This window comes from Excalfactoria chinensis, chromosome 11, assembly GCF_039878825.1.
Source record: "Excalfactoria chinensis isolate bCotChi1 chromosome 11, bCotChi1.hap2, whole genome shotgun sequence".
NCBI lineage: Eukaryota > Metazoa > Chordata > Aves > Galliformes > Phasianidae > Excalfactoria > Excalfactoria chinensis.
The window spans coordinates 9,467,188-9,483,823 of NC_092835.1; the positions used below are offsets into that span (position 1 = coordinate 9,467,188).

The 16,636-nt window shown below is 35.9% G+C and overlaps 1 protein-coding gene across 1 annotated transcript; it reads left to right on the forward strand.

Moving 5' to 3' along the window:
• Positions 1 to 6,002: 6,002 nt before the first annotated feature.
• On the forward strand, positions 6,003 to 15,774 carry SLC7A9 (solute carrier family 7 member 9). Its single transcript, XM_072346669.1, has 12 exons — positions 6,003 to 6,107; positions 7,403 to 7,550; positions 8,375 to 8,617; positions 9,237 to 9,362; positions 9,687 to 9,786; positions 10,567 to 10,611; positions 10,928 to 11,051; positions 12,776 to 12,879; positions 13,662 to 13,758; positions 14,477 to 14,626; positions 15,171 to 15,345; positions 15,710 to 15,774. The coding sequence occupies exons 1-12, from the start codon at positions 6,003 to 6,005 to the stop codon at positions 15,772 to 15,774; spliced, it is 1,482 nt and encodes a 493-aa protein (XP_072202770.1).
• Positions 15,775 to 16,636: the final 862 nt, after the last annotated feature.

Consider the following 16,636-nt stretch of genomic DNA (forward strand, 5'->3'; position numbering starts at 1 on the left):
AATTGTGGCAGTTAAAAAGATACTTATGCAGTCCATCACTGCCAGGAATTGGTACTTGGCCTTACTAACATGTAAATGATTGTCTGGAGTCCACTATTCCTAAGGCAGGCACACCTTTAACATAATTTTCCTTACCTAATTATTTTATTTGAAACTGTATGGAAATCAGGTCTCTGCAACCCCTGGGCATTGGAGGGAGGTAGTGCCAGAATGTTCTTTCACAAAGATGATAAAGCTGTATCAGACTTGGACTCCTGATAACTGCTACCTCACACTTGAAGAACTGTGACTCTTATCTTCTTTTTCTGTTGTAGTAGTCAACTGGAAGATAGGAAAGAGAAGCTATGTAAGTCGGAAGCAAACAGGACGAGTTAGGATAAGACTTGAACAAGGACCAGTAAAAATTATCTGCCTGTTGTGTGTTCTTCCCTTTAAAGTAGTATCAGCAGTAGATTATAAGGGGATTATTTGTGGTCTAAACATTGAAGGTGAAAGGAAGGATACCAATTTCAAAGTAAAGACAGGTCTGTTCATCTTCACCATTACTATCAATGTGCATACACAAATGTGCATGTATTCTAAACAATCTTCTAGGCTTACTGGTTCTCCTCCCATCTAGTCACAGTTTTGGTCATCTTGTAATTCCTAGAACTACATATTGAACTGTTTTGGTGTTAAGATACTTAAAAGGAAATCCATTTTTTAATGACTTTGGCATACATGTACACTGTATACAACTACAGAACTCAGAGGTTCTTGCCACCCTGCTACCATAGACATGAATTAGAGCTGCAAACGTTGTTAGAAGTAGTAGGAAATTCGTTGTTCTTTTCAGACTTAGCATGTAAAACTAGTCATAAAATCATTGTGTGGCCTTTCAGACCAAAGCCACCATATTCCAGGTGTGTGGGTAGAAAAAAAAAAAAAAAAAAAAAAAAAAAAAAAAGAAATAAAAAAAAAAAGGAAGAAAAATACAACAGAACTGGAAGACATTTCTATCCACTCCACTGTAGTGATTTGTCTGAATAAATACTGAGATAGATCTGCTTAGCAAACCTGAAGACCTTTCCAACAGCCTTATTCCATTCCCTTCTTCGTCATAGGGGCCCAAAGACTGTATGCAAAAACAAGGAAGGGAAAAAAAAAAAAAAAGAACACTGAAGGGTTGAAATAAGGTGGAGTTTTATGAAAGGGGAAAAATTGCAAAGGCTGCATATGGAAGCAAACAAAAGCAAAAGTTATTCTCTTCTTCCCATCAGCAAGTGATGTTAACTACTTCCTAGGAAGCAGGGCATCAAAAAGCACAGCAGTATCTCAGGAAGACAAACACCTGGCTAACAAGAGGCCCTCCAGCTATTATTGCTGAGTAGAATGTCAAGCAAGTATTGGATATCCCTCTGGTCAGTTTTGGTTGTCTGTGCTGGCTGTGTCCTCACTGCATCTCCTGCCCACCCCAACCTCCACACTGTTCCAGCACTGCTCAGCACTAGCCAAAATGCTGATGTGACAAAGGTGTTTTAACTACAAGTCAAAGCACAGCATTTTGTGGCCAGCCAGCACAACTGACTGCCACAGGACACAAGGAACTTGCAACCGTGAGTATGACCTGCTTGATACAGCTATTCAGAATGATTGTTTTCTTACATTCCACTCAAAACATACCTGGAATTACTCAGAAGAAAAATGAAATGCACTTAAGGTCAACAGAAGTGAGATAACTTCTTAGAGCACATCTGTTAACAGCAGGAGTCAAAGAAGAGCAAGTGCAAGTAAACACACCATTCCTCTGATAAAATGAAGTAACCTGTTAGGTAGCAAGGTTAGAATGGAAAGTATCCATTCTGAGATACCACTAAGCCGTAAGTAAAACCTTTAAGTTAAAACAGTCAATACCATTCATTTCAGAACTGCCAGTCCAAAGAAGAATACGTGCATTACTGCAAGCAATAAATACCAGCCCCAACAAACATTAACCTTTATTATTACTGATAATGGTAATAAAAGCTAAATGTATATGCTATTTTCTTGTTGTTTCCTGAATTAAAGTTGAAAATTACTTTTTATGATGTACTTAGTAAACAGTATTTGAAAAGGTTCAAACTACACTGACAGGAATAGCCCACAGAGGGCTTCATCCTGAAGTCCCTTGAAATTTGAACTCTCTTCATACATATACAATTGAGAGGGGAGGAATCTTCTGCCACTGCTGCAGAATGCAATACCTCCTATCCATGAAGGAAAACCAACAGTAGAATTCCTGAACTCAGCATTGTGGGTTTTTGGTTTTTTTTTGTGTTTTTTTTAATTTCAAATGGCTCAAAAAAGGATTGCTGATAAACGTCCAAGTCCTATTACAGCTCTATACCATTCGCAGACTAACCCTGAAAATGAAACTAGATAACAAATAAATACGCTTCTCCATTTTTATAAGGAAACAGGCTATCTGAAAAACATGTCCATTCAACAAATGAGAACTTTTCAAATGCATATTCAACACTGACTCAATAAATTTGTTGATAAGTTGATTCCTTGTCAAGTTAAGGTTTTTAAGACAACAATACTGCATTATCTTTCCATCAAAATTAACCAAGGATTTGTACTTGTCCTTTTTTGTTGGCCTGGAAATTCCAGGCAGCAGATGACATGAAAGGTCTGTTTATTCCATTTTGAGAGAAAAAAAAAAAAATAGCCCCATCTATGATTCCCCTCCCCATTCCCAAAATGTTTTTTTCTTTTCACATGAGCTATTTCAGCAGTCTGTGCAATTTCCATAAAAACAAAGGAGCACTAAGCAGATCATGTGTCTTGATCATCAAGCCTAGAGAACACTGTAATACATAACAATAATATTCAATACAAAGCCAGTTATATGCAATTGATAGATGTAGAAACATCAATATACCACGATTGCTAAGAAAATTTTTTAAGTCCTTGTAAAAGATGCAGAAAAAAGGAGTAAATTGTTGATCTCTGACTTGAATATTCTTTATTCTCCTTTGGTAAAACAAACAAAAATAGCATGCAACTCTGCTGTTCAGATGGTAACTTCTAAACAAGTTGGTTACAAGGAAAAACCTTTCTTGAAGTTTAACCCTGTTTTTAATTCTTACCAAAATAAAGAAGAGAGAGTAAAATTGATACTTGCAAAAACGCAGCTATAGCTTTGATTTCAGTACTGATATTGTTTTGCAATCTCAGCCTCATCAGTGAACTAGATGAAGGGACAGAGTACACCCCAATTAAGTTTGCTGATAATATGAAGCCATGAGGAGTGGCTGACATACCACAAGGCTCTGTTGCCATTCAGCACAACCTGGACAGGCTGGACAGCTGGGCAGAGGAACTCGCTGAGCTTCAACAATGGCAAGTGCAGCATCCTACACCTAGGGAGGAATAACCACATGCAGCAGTACAGTTTAGGAGCTGACCTGTTGGAGAGGAACTCTGCAGATAAGGATCCTTGGATACATTCAAAAGAGAATGGCTAGCAAAGTGATGGAGGTCACCTTCTGCTCTGCCCTGGTGAGGCCACACCTGGAGTACTGTGTCCAGTTCTAGACTCCTCTATTTAAGAAAGGCAGAGAAATACTAGGGAGTCCAAAAAAGGCCACAAAAATGACTAAAGTAATTCCCTTATGAGGGAATGCTGAAAAACCTGAGCCCGTTCGGTGTGGAGAACATCAAGAGGTGATCTTGTTAATGCTTATAAATATTTAGAAGACAGTAGTCAAGTGGATGGGGCACAGGTTCTTTTTAGCAATAGGAACAAACTGGAACACAGTTCCATACAAACATGAAGGAAAACCTCTTCACCATGAGGGTTACACAGTACTGGAAGAGGCTGCCTAGAGAGGTTGTGGAATCTCTTCTGAAGATAAAAAGTGCACTAGGATTCTTTCCTGTGTGACCTGCCGTGGGGAACTGGCTTTAGCAGATGGCTTGGACTCTATCTCCAGAGCTTCCTTCCAACTTCTATGATACTGTGATTCAGAGAAAAATGGACATGGTGCAGTCTGGTTCTACTGTTAACAAAACATGGTAGGCAGAAACCAGTATAAGGTTGTTTCACATTTTCTTCAGGGTCCAAAGCCAGGAATTCCTGTTGATCAAGACTGCATGTTTAAACAGAATAATAAAAGGAAAAAAAAGAGGCTGTCAATGTGCTAGTATACAGCTGGGACAGAATGGCAAAGTTTGGTTCTCTCCATTTGTCATGATTAGTTTTTGAGTTAGCAACATATGGACAAAAAACTCGCCTTTTCACTAGTTTTGATATTTAGGTCCAACAGCATGGGCTTATTTCCAGTCTCGTACTACTATTGTTCTTGAGGCATTGCAATAAGAAGTAGTCTTAAAATATATTAATCACATTAAAATCTGGTAATTTCTACTGTGAAACTAAAAAAAGTCAGTTGATGTTTGACTTGATTAGGACTTACTGCTTGCGTTACCAAAAGTGACGTGAAACATTTTTGCTAGTAGTTTCAGAATGACTACCACAAATGAAGCTACCTTGTTTCAGCACACACAGTATTAGCAATGCTTTCCTGGATATACAGTTGTACAGAAATTGAGACAGGTTTTCTTTCCCCTAAAGCAAGATGAAAAATTGAAACTGCAGATGAAAGAAACACAAGCTGCCCACTCAGCCGTCTTCAGGTTAATGAAAAACAAATGAGAGATTTCTGCTTACACTTCCCCATCTCCTCAAGATGAAACAAGCTGCCTTTATGGGATGCACTTTACATCTAGACAGATACTTTTAAACAGATCCACACTACTACAATTACTTGGAAGTTTATCTTTCCACAGTTTCTAAACCGGAAAACAACTTGACATGAAATTAAAATGCACTCAAATTATGATTTCCTCTCACTATATAATAAAATAGTTAGGTACCAGACAAACATTCAGAACAAATGGAAAAAAAAACTTTTTGTTTTAAAGATAAACTAATTGGACTATTGGTTTACCTGTGGTTCCCATCTCAAAGCTTCTTGGCTGAGAACAGGTTTAATGATTACCTTTTATAACCTCTGTACTTAAGCTGCTGTTGCTTCTGCGTATTCTGGTTTCGGACATGGACCTGTGTTGCTCTCTAACTGGCTGGTAAATCTAACGGGAGGAAAGAGAAACACTATACAGAGAACCCTGGAGCCTGAGTTACATCAAAGGAATACAAATAAGGTAAGTGACAGCATGAATTACTGGAAGATGATAACATGCTCTAGAAAAAAAACTTGAAAGAGAAAAGTTGGGCACAAAGCTGTAATAGAATTCAGTGACCCAAGCCCTGCATTCCTTACATGGGCAGTTTTCCATTATAGCTTGAATCTTAAGCTGGACTATATGTAGATTTTTAAAGTGTTTAAATCATAAACCAGGTCTCTCTATAGCGGAAACACTTCCGAAGACCAGCAGTACTGAGATGGACATTCCATCAATTTAAAAGGCTAAAAAAAAGCCAAGAATTGCTGGATACTTGCTGAATTGCCCAAACACGAAGCACACCTGCATTATTGTCTGTTTAGCTGCAAAACAATCAGTGTTCAGATTCTAACAAGTACAGATGGAGAGTCAGAGGAGAGAGGGGATTGTCTGAATTAACTGTGGGAATCAGGACTAATCTGTTCTAACCTCCATTTCCATCACTACTTCAGGTTGGATTTTATTCCAATACTGTGTAAAACAAACAAACCTCCCAAGAAAATACTACATTCACAAGTCTAAAATTAACAGTCTTGAAGTCAAATTGCTTACAGTCTTATCCTAAACAAAATATAGTGTTCAGTAGAAGACATCTTCCCTGTGTTGACTCAGGGTAAAACAGCAACACTTTCTGAAACAAAGAGCTGCTATTTAGACACTTACAGGAAATGACACCTGGTCTAACATGCTTGCATCTCCAAGAAAGCAGGAAAAGGCCTAATTTAACTAAGATTTTTTTTAACTGATTTTTTTTTTTTTTCTCCTTTATTTAGATATTTCAACAAGTGAATCAAATGGGTGAAGGAAGCTTGAGGAAAAGAAAAGAACAGGACAACAGAAAGGAGGATGGACAATCCATTCAGAGTCAGGAACCCCAAGTAACCAACCTAAAAAAACAGGTAAATGCCTACAACCACTCCCTTAACATGCACATGTGAAGGGCTGGTACAGGGAGGCATTAAGAACGTATGTGTGACGTATGTGTGACGTATGTGTGACGTATGTGTGACGTATGTCATATAAAAGTTGTAACTGCTCTTTTGTGCAGTATCTTCATGGTGTGGCTGAATTACATTTTATGACTCATTAACTACTATGTATATAGCTCTGATATAAACACAAAAGAAAGAATACATAATTATAATAGATTTTTATAATTCTATATAATATTATTATATTATTATAATAATATAATATAATATTATATTATTATATAAATTATAATAAGAATTATAATAATTATTATTACAATTCTATATAAGAAAGAATACATAGTTTTCAAGTCTTTAAATTACTTTTCACTATTTTACACTTCAGAATTGCTCAGCTCAGCATAACAATTTGGACTTCACTAATTCTTCCTATACCAGCTTCTCAGAGGCTGAGCAGGGTTGGTTCAGCTCACGCTTCTGCAAATCCGTTAATGTTTTTGTCCATAACACAGCTAAATGTATAAAAAGACAAATGGTAATTATTCTTCTCCAGAAAATGACTGATACTTTTCCAGAAAGGATATGCCACTTCTTTTACCTCTGACAAGAATCCCAAGGCGAAGTGTAATTTATCTTTCACTTTAAGCAACCTGGAAAATGATACCCTGTATAGATACATTTAGGTGCTAAGAACCTGGACTGGCAAAATATTGGAGCTATTAGACTAGCTATAACTGAATAAGGAAAATTTAAGATGCCCATGTCACTGACTTTTGAGCCTCAAATTTTATTAGATTCATCTAACGTACCAGTCGCTATGAAGTCTGGAGAATGTAATCTTTTCGTTACTTATCAATATTAAGGTCATTTCTGGAGCAAGGAGAGCAGAGCAACTGCTTAAAGAAAAAGGGTAGAATCCCTCTAAGAAGGCACATCTTAGAAGCTACAAAAATTCAGAACTCAAGTGTTCACCAAATTGTAATGCTTACGTTAAATAGTGAAAAGAGAATTGCTCACACAAACAAAGTTAATATTGAGACCCACATAATTCAAAGGATGGTTTATGAAAACCAACATGCAAGCTGGTAGGCCACAGGCCATATACGTATTTGGAAGAAAAAAAAATAAAATCCATAGTTTACTAATTAGCTGAAACTTCATGTCAAAAGCTACAACAAATCACTGACATTAGTTAGTATTGTATTAAACTGAAAAGTAGTTACTAGAAATTACTTCACCAAAATGTCTCCTTTTATTTCAAGGTGGGCCTGATTAGTGGAATCTGTATGATCGTTGGTACAATTATTGGCTCAGGTATCTTTGTTTCTCCAAAATCAGTACTTGCCAATGTTGGAGCTGTTGGTCCTTGTCTAACCATCTGGGCAGTCTGTGGAGTTCTGGCAACACTAGGTAAACAGAGTCAACACAGAAGTTTGAATTTTTGCTTAAATCATTTAATTTACTACTCAGTGTCTGCATACTTGTGAAATGAGTTCATTTCACAAATTAGGTAACAGCACCTAGACTAAGATCAGTAATACTCTGATGTGTTGTTTATAAACAATAGATTAAGCTATTAAAATCATAAAGAATGTTTTTAGCTCATTTTTGAAGCAGGATTTAGTTTTGCTCACTTCATCAACTAATTGTAAAGAGAACACCTACTTAAATCACAGGCACAATAATACGCATAATTTACTAGAAGCGGCCTGGTATTCCTACTGTTTGTCTACAGTCATGCAGTATAATTCTAATCACACAAAATTTAGTAATAAGCACCTCAGAATATTTCAATTAGGAAAAGAAAAAAGAATTAATTGTTTGTTGTCAGATACAGGGCATAGAAATAATTATTTCTGAGGAAGATACCAACTACCACAATGAAACTAAAAGTGCCCCTGTAACTTAAAAATGAACTTAGTAGACATTTTACTTCAAAACTGTGCCACAAGATCTTTTTCCCCCATAGGTTTCTATAAGGTATGTCAACTTACTGCAGTTGTCATCTGATGTTAAGTGTTGGCTTTTAATGAAATGAGAACCTTTGTACTTCATCTACGAGTCTTAAACACAACTAACAGTAAATTCTAGATTATCACTTAAGTTCCAGTATGAGAAGGGTAGGTTACATGTATCTATCCACTTCTGCAATTGCGCTATCTATAAATAGCCCATAGATTAAGATGTGTATAAACCAAATAAAAAAAATAACAAGCATGTTTCTTGTTGTTCAGGTGCACTTTGTTTTGCTGAACTTGGTACAACGATCACAAAATCAGGAGGGGAATATCCTTACCTTATGGAGGCCTTTGGCCCAATCCCAGCATTTCTGTTTTCTTGGGCAAGCTTGCTTGTCATAAAACCCAGTTCTTTCGCTATCATATGTCTCAGCTTTGCAGAATATGCATCAGCTCCCTTTTATCCAGGTTGTGATCCACCTCCAGCAGTCATCAAGTGCCTTGCAGCAGCTGCCATTGGTAAGACTCTTTTATTCTTATTTTATAAGTGACAAATTCCATAATGGCAAAGCAACTTCTGTTCACCTTCATGCACTTCAGGATTGTAAGAATTAATCTTTATGAAGACAGCAGGAAGCAACTCTACAATAAAAGGAACAGAACTGTGAAATAATGTTTTAATTTGGACCAATGTATTAATTTTTATTTATTATTTTCAAAGTACTAACAACAATTTATTTTAATTTTGGAATAAGATGGTAATTGTGGGAAGGACTCTGACTCAATACACAAAATAGATGGATTGCTTCTAGCCTATGGTACCTCTTTACCAAGAAAAACACAGCCATATAATGAACACTTATCTGTAGCAGAAAAGGAAGAAAAAAATGTTAGCAAAAGTATTTCTGTATTAATCACAATGCAGAGCAGTTACTGTGAACATAATTTTGTTGTTATTGTTAAAGGTAGATATCAAATTCAAAACCTTTTTCCTCACTACTTTAAAATCAACTAATTGTTTATGTTAGAAATTGTATGAACATGTACAATCTATGAGGAATAAGGGAAAAAATGCATACACACACTTCTCTTTCAGCTCTGACAAATTTAATGCAAGACACTAATTTATTTCTTCTAGTGGTAATTACAATAGTGAATTCACTGAGTGTGAAGCTGGGAAGTTATCTCCAGAATTTTCTCACGGCTGCTAAAATGATAGTTGTGGCAATCATTGCTATAACTGGGATTGTTCTCCTCGCACAAGGTAATCAAACATACATTCACTTCCAACAATTATTTTAGATTCTGCTGTAATCTTTAAGAATTTCCTACTGACAAAAATGGCACAAAAATAAGGCTATCATCTTTCTTCACTGTTGCTGTCCCAAAGTCTCTCTGAAACTACAGCACTTTCTTTTAGAGGATCTGGGGTAAGAATTTCAATACTACCAATAAGTTTATAACATTTCTATGAATTGATTTCTAACAAAATGTTTCAAAAAACCCAGCAGATGCTGGAGTTTTTCTTCATCTAGTGCTGATCAGCCAAATTACAACGTTTTGTCACTAATATTTGTCTTCTTTCCAGGAAAAACACAAAACTTTCAAGATTCTTTCGAGGACAGTAAAATTTCTGTTAGCTCTATTGGTTTGGCATTCTATAATGGACTCTGGGCATATGATGGATGGTAAGGTATCTTTACCAGTGTTAACAGTTACAGCTTAACAGCCTTTAACTCTCACCCCTAGCAGAACTCAAAAGATGCAAGTTAACACCTGAATTTTCATAATCTCTTAAAGAACTGTGGACAAAGAACAGTGTCCTCAGTTAAAACAAAAAAAAAATCCCCAAGTTACTGTTCACAAGATTTTAAAGTAGATCCCAAAATGGCTACTGCTTCGGTGCTAAAGGTGGTTAGATACTGTAATAATGAGAGACATAAAAACAGCTAATTCCATTTGTCCAGGCAAAAGCTCTGCAGGTTACTGTTGTCTGTGGTCTACTGAAAAGGTGTATCTGGAACTGTAAATTCCAAATTAAGATGTTTACAACACAACTTATAGACATATTGTTAAAGATTAGTCGACTTAAACTTGAGTCCTTGCAACGGGCACAGTGAGCTAGTGCTTTTATTTGATAAGATTTACATATTGCAAAACTTGAAACTCAAAGGAAATTTCTGGTTATTCCAGGGCATCGAACCCAGGAGCAAAGACCAGCTCAATTCAAAATTATACAGGCACTGCTGAAATTGCAGGATGCATCAAAACTTTAAGGAGGAAAAAGTTAGTTACTCGAGGCTCACAGCTGCATAAGAAACTCATACTTTTTTTTCTGTTTGACCAGCAGTTTTATCATTTTTTAAATTTTTTTTATTTTTATTTTTTACATTTAACTGGAAAGGCAAACAGTAACAGGAAGTAACATCTGATTGCTAGTAACATGTTATTAATGTCTTTACTTCCAGGAATCAACTCAATTACATCACAGAAGAACTGAAGAATCCTTACAGGTAAAAATAATAATAAATAAATATGAAAGTTGTACTTCTAGCAATAAAACTCAATTTTTGGCCAAGCAAAAACTTATTTTGGCTTGACTGCAAAGGGAATGCTTACTCAAAGTTTGAATACTAGCAGACAAAGAGCTATCATATATTCTGGCTTTCACAGATGTGACTTCTTCTAATCCTGATTTCTGTTGCTCTACAGTAAAGGAACGTAAACATACCTGAAGAATATCTGGGGAAAAAAAAGAGTCCAGTTTACTACAGTAACAATGCCAATGATACAGCAATGCTAACCAAGTCTTACATTTGTATTCTCTAGAAACCTACCACTATCTATAATTATTGGAATCCCCCTGGTTACTGTTTGTTACGTTTTGATAAACGTTTCATACTTCACCGTAATGACTTCAACAGAACTCCTGCAGTCCCAGGCAGTTGCTGTGGTAAGTCTCCTTATTTTGTAAAAAATAAGAAGAAGGCTGGGTGTATTGAAGCTTCTTCTGCAGTAAAAGTGAATAAAAAGTGACCTGAAAATTTAAAGATAGAATTTATTTCTGAACCGTCAGCCCCACCCTGACCCCCCACCTCTGTTATCTATCACTTCTTAATTGAAATAAAATAAAATAAAATAAAAAAATACAATGACTAATTTAAAATGCTTCATCATATACCAAGAAAAAAATGCAAGCAAAAGCAATGCAGTCTTTGAGGTAACACTGCGTAAAGGCTACAGCTCAGCAGTTGACTGCTTTCTCCCCCTTAAGTACTAAAAAGTATATGGAAAAATAACTGCTGCTTTGTCCTTGCCAGTGCTTCCAGTAGTTCAAAGAAACAAGTACATGCAGAATGACAGCAGATTAGACCTTATCACTCTGAAGGTAGCAATCAGCTGTAGTTCACTTCCTCATTAGATTTAATTTTATCTTAACATGATTAGGAGCATTTTTTTCATTACTACATGACTTCCTATTGCCAACATTCATTAAAGATTATTGTTAAGATTTCAGAAATTTACATAAACACATCTATCCCTCCAGTTTCACTCATTACATTTTCCGCAGGGCATCTGTCGTCTCCCAAACCACCAATCAGTGTCTTGCAGCAATTCTTCACTGTTAGTCTTAAGTAAAAATAAAGAGCATCTCATATACATGCAGAAGGCAGCGTAACACAATTAAGAGGTACCTTAGTATAACAGTACTCAACAATCACATGGAAATCTTTCAAAACATAATTTTGATGCAATTTAGTTATCTTTATTTTTCCTCCATCAAGAGGTACAGTACCTGACCCAAAGTTTTATGTGGATAAAGAACCACTTCTCTGTGGTGTGCCACTAAGCTGACCACCTATGGTAAGCTAGCATAGAACCAGCAATGAAGTGATGAGAAAATCTCAACTGCTACTGGGCAATACAAAAGCAACACAAGCAAACACCAAATGAGTGCCCTGTGTAAACAAATCTCTCCATCTTTCAAAGTAGCATTCTTGCTTAATGCTGATGAGTATCCTGCTACTAGATAAAAAGACTATACTTTGATGTTAAGCTTAAGCAGAAGTGGAACTCTTTATGCTGGACCTTAAAAGTTAATCAGCTGTTAAATAGAAATGTGAAATGTCCCTCCTGTTCAAGCTTTAAATTCTCTTACAGCAGACCAATGTACCTGCATTAGTCCTGATTCATCATGGAAAAACGATATCACCGTAACAAAGTGCAGGCCTACTTTGCAAACTTTGCAAGTTTGTCTTTCTCATGTTCACTCATGACAATGCCTCAGGTGTTAAATCTTCCCTACCATTATTATTCTTTCTCTATAGGTTGTATGTGTTCAGTGCTCTGCAGCAATCATATCTTTTGTTTTGTTTTGCAGACATCCCCAAACCAAGTGTCTTAAACAGAATTGAATTTCAGTGTATTTTTCACATCTACCTCCCAGTGTTTCCTACGCATGCTGCATCAAAAATACCAGGACAATAATATCCCACACTTCCTTATAGAGTCTTACATGAATTAATTCAATTAATTTGGCTAAACACTTTTGAATATATACAATGCATATATTTTATTGGTAAAAATACAGTCTACTTTTAAAGCGGCACCAACATTTCAATATTTCGAAATGTAGTTAAAATAACAAAAATGATTAATTTTAATCCCATATCCCAGACATTTGGAGACAGAGTCCTTTATTCAGCCTCCTGGATAATCCCCCTCTTCGTGGCCTTTTCTACAATTGGATCTGCCAATGGGGTATGTTTCACTGCAGGCAGGTAAGCTCCCATTCTAAATATCTTAAAATTGTTTCTTTTTTTGAAGAATGGAAAAAAAAAAAAAACAACGTATTCATATTCAACCAGAATAAGTATATAGAGAAAACAACTGTGAAGTGCTTGCAAAGGTAGCCGCAGGGTATTTTGCAAAAAGAAGCGGAAGCTTTACAGGTTTGAAAAAACCTCATTTCAAAGTAGATTCAGCATTCTTTTTATCCAGCTGAATTTAAAGCTAATCATTAAGCAAACAAAAAAGATTAAGAATTAGAACACGACTACAGAATTAACAGTCCAGATAAGAACTTGAAAAAGAAGCTGTTCCTTTTGATCTATTGTTCAACATTGCTACTTACTATTAAAAGAAAAAAGTGTATTATCTGAACACAGTAGGACTGTACAGACTTCAAGAGAAGGCTGTCAAGATGGTTCTCTGATATGGAAGAATTTAAATCAAATACTCCTTATTAAAAGACAAAGGCACTAGAATTTTGTTCCAAAACAACTGCAGTTAAATGAAATTTGAAAACGAATGAGTCTGAAAACAGAGTTAGTTTCTGTTCTGTGCACTAATATCAGTTATTTCCACTATTTCAGTTTACTGCAATGTTCCCTAACTAGGAAATAGAGATGCACACTAGAGGAAACTCAATTCAGATGCAGCTGCACAATAAAAACAAATCTTAAGATCAATAGTGCTCTGCACTTCCCCCACTTTTTGGGGAAGTAAACCCACTTGAACTCCACCAGGCTAACACGCTTGCCTTGCTTTTGTTTTTCTCCAGACTTGTTTATGTAGCAGGCCGTGAAGGGCACATGCTAGAGGTGCTCTCTTACATTAGTGTCAAGCGTTTAACACCAGCACCTGCTATCATATTTTATGTAAGTATACACCCCAAGTACATAGAAATTGTGACACAAATATTAGCAAACACTTTCAAAGTTTCCTACCAGCAGTTGTGACACATCTTCACATCTCTGTGGGATTATGACTACAGATGACAGGAATATTGCTAAGCAAGTATTATGAAAAAAAAGGGATTGCAGAAGAAAAGCAACTCCTTAATTGGAGAAGTTCCATTCCACAGATAAATTTTCAAATCAAAATGCTAAGAATCCATGGCATGAAAGTTAAATTAAAAAAAAATTATAATATTGGCATCAAACTTTTTAGTTCACAAGGTGCCCGTGGAATATTTCGTGCTGTATTTCCTCCCTTTCAGAATGCATTTACATCTTCCCATTTAAAACGAGATCTCTACATTTAGTAAACACATTTTAAAATAAAGCTAGACTATATTTATACTTTACCTGTTTACATAAAGGTTAAACCAGATAAACTCAATTTTATTGCCCCATCCACTCCCAGTAAATTCAATACCCCCCAAAAAAAGTGAACAAGCAAACACAATTTAAGTCTTTTAACTTAAAACAGAATTAAAACTACACAGAAGTAGCTGCAATTCACACATACTCAAATATTTAATCAAAAGCACACAGAAATCAGGCTCTGAACACTGTGACCATACAACCACACAGGGACAAAAGTGTAGTTCAATCTTCTACAATATGCTATGCTAACTTTTGTTTCTGTTTTTAGGGTGCTATTACTATTATTTATATTATCCCTGGTGACATTAACACACTCATAAACTATTTTAGTTTTGCTGTCTGGATATTTTATGGTTTAAGTGTATTTGCACTTATTGTTATGAGGTTTACCAGAAAGGAACTCAAGAGACCAATCAGGGTAAGTCCAGCATTCAGTATGGCTTTTCTTCTGTTTCCATAAATAGCAAAAACTAATTCCAGAAGTTTGGATACTTACACAACATCCTGAGGCAGAGGCCTCGGTCCCACATGAAATTTAGCCACTTATTTATAGCTCCATCTTCAAGTTCTGCAACAGGAAAAAAGTTCAAAGACTCCAAAGGAGCCCATGCAATGTTTATTTTCACTCACACAGACCACAGGTAGAAATTCTGTTTCAGATTTTCAGGGATGGGAATCTACAGTCAGCAGATGTGGAGACAGGCTCAGAGTCCACTGTAAGGTCCCAAATCCATTAGAACACAATGAATTATTACACTGCAATTTGCAATACAATGAGATATTTTTAAAGGATTTAAAAGACTTCCTCCATCCATATTCTTGCTACTCTAGATCTGCCAGATCTAGTTCCAGAAATCTTATAAAGCAATGAAACTCTGCCTCTTGTATATACAACCTCTGTAAGAATGGTAACACAACTGGCAAAGTATTTTTGTGAATATATATATTTTTTTAACTTGCAGATACCTATCATCATTCCAGTTATAGTGACATTAATATCCATTTTATTGGTACTGGCACCAATCATCACGGCACCTGAACTGGCCTATTTGTACTGTGTTTTATTTATACTAAGTGGACTTATATTTTATGTACTTTTCGTTCATTTCAAGTTCAAGTGGTCCCAAAAAATATCAGGTAAGTATACCTCAATTGCCAAATTCAACAAGTTTTAGAGTAACTACTCCAACAGAGCTCATTTTATGGTCCATCCTAACTAAATCATATAGTGGGGGGAACAGAAAGGGAGGCAATTTTTCCAGACAGACAACGTTAGTAAAGCTCACTGCATGTCACTAAAGAGCATTTTATCCATTTCTGCAAATGAAAAGGATGTCCAACTTAAAGCAATGACAAAACCTTCCCACCCCTTATTTAAATTTTAGACATGAAAAGACACACAACAGTTTCAAAGAATATTTTTAACTAAGAAAAACAGTATTAATCAGAATATAAATACTTTTTTCCTGATAAGGCTTCTAATAATTAATTTCCTTCTCAGAGCCCATCACTATGTACCTTCAGATGCTTTTGGAAGTTGTTCCACCAGAGGAAGTTGCAGAATAAAATATTTTGTATGTGATAGAGTGTTTTTAAGTGCTACATCAGTTGAAGGAGATTCCATTTAGTTTGGGATGCACTTTAACTTTCTGAATTGATATGTTCATACTAGTGTGCAGCCTTTTTGCAATGCTATTCTGTATGTGAAGTACATTAAATATAAAAATAAAAGATATGAAACATAGACTTACCAAATGCTGTTTCGTCCTACTCACACTATTACTACTGCTCCTCCCAGTTGACAAAATATAACTTCAAATGAAATAACTATAAAGTTCAGAAAAGCACAAAACATAATAATTATTATTAATAATAATGAATGACTTAATCTACTATCACTTTCAAGGCTAAAAAACATACCTGACTGGGGGTGGAGAGGAAAATGATGACAGAAGCCCTGGATTTTACTTTACAAGAAAGCAGGAAAAACAAGGTATTTGTTCCTGTTGCATCTTGAGGGTACGGGACATGAAGACGACAGAGCAGGGATGGCTTCAAAACACAGAAGAAAGTATTTAATACTACAAAGTTCCTAAGTGCAGGAAAAACGTTAGGAATTGACATAGCTCAAAAAACAGCAAGTTTAAGGCTAGAGAGAACCCAGTCCTCATGAAAATCCTGATCAGAAATTTATGGAGGCCAAAATAACATCTCTGAAATTCAATGCTATATTCTTTATGTTGCTCTTCATATACTGGCTCTTGGTACCTGCTGAGAATGTGGGGCTACAGACAGCTTCTGCTTTGACCTGAAGTAGGGTGCCCCACTGTTAAAAAACAAAAACATTAAAAGAACAAACAAAAAACCACATTAGATATTATTTACAAAGTCTATTAAATAACCATCTTACACTGTATTTAGATACCAG

Bases quoted from the DNA above. Each gene is read 5' to 3' on its own strand.
- SLC7A9 (XM_072346669.1), top strand. From the start codon at position 6,003: ATGGGTGAAGGAAGCTTGAGGAAAAGAAAAGAACAGGACAACAGAAAG. The intron at 11,052-12,775 runs GTAAGTCTCCTT...CCCATATCCCAG, and splicing joins AGTCCCAGGCAGTTGCTGTG to ACATTTGGAGACAGAGTCCT. The intron at 14,627-15,170 runs GTAAGTCCAGCA...TTTAACTTGCAG, and splicing joins AACTCAAGAGACCAATCAGG to ATACCTATCATCATTCCAGT.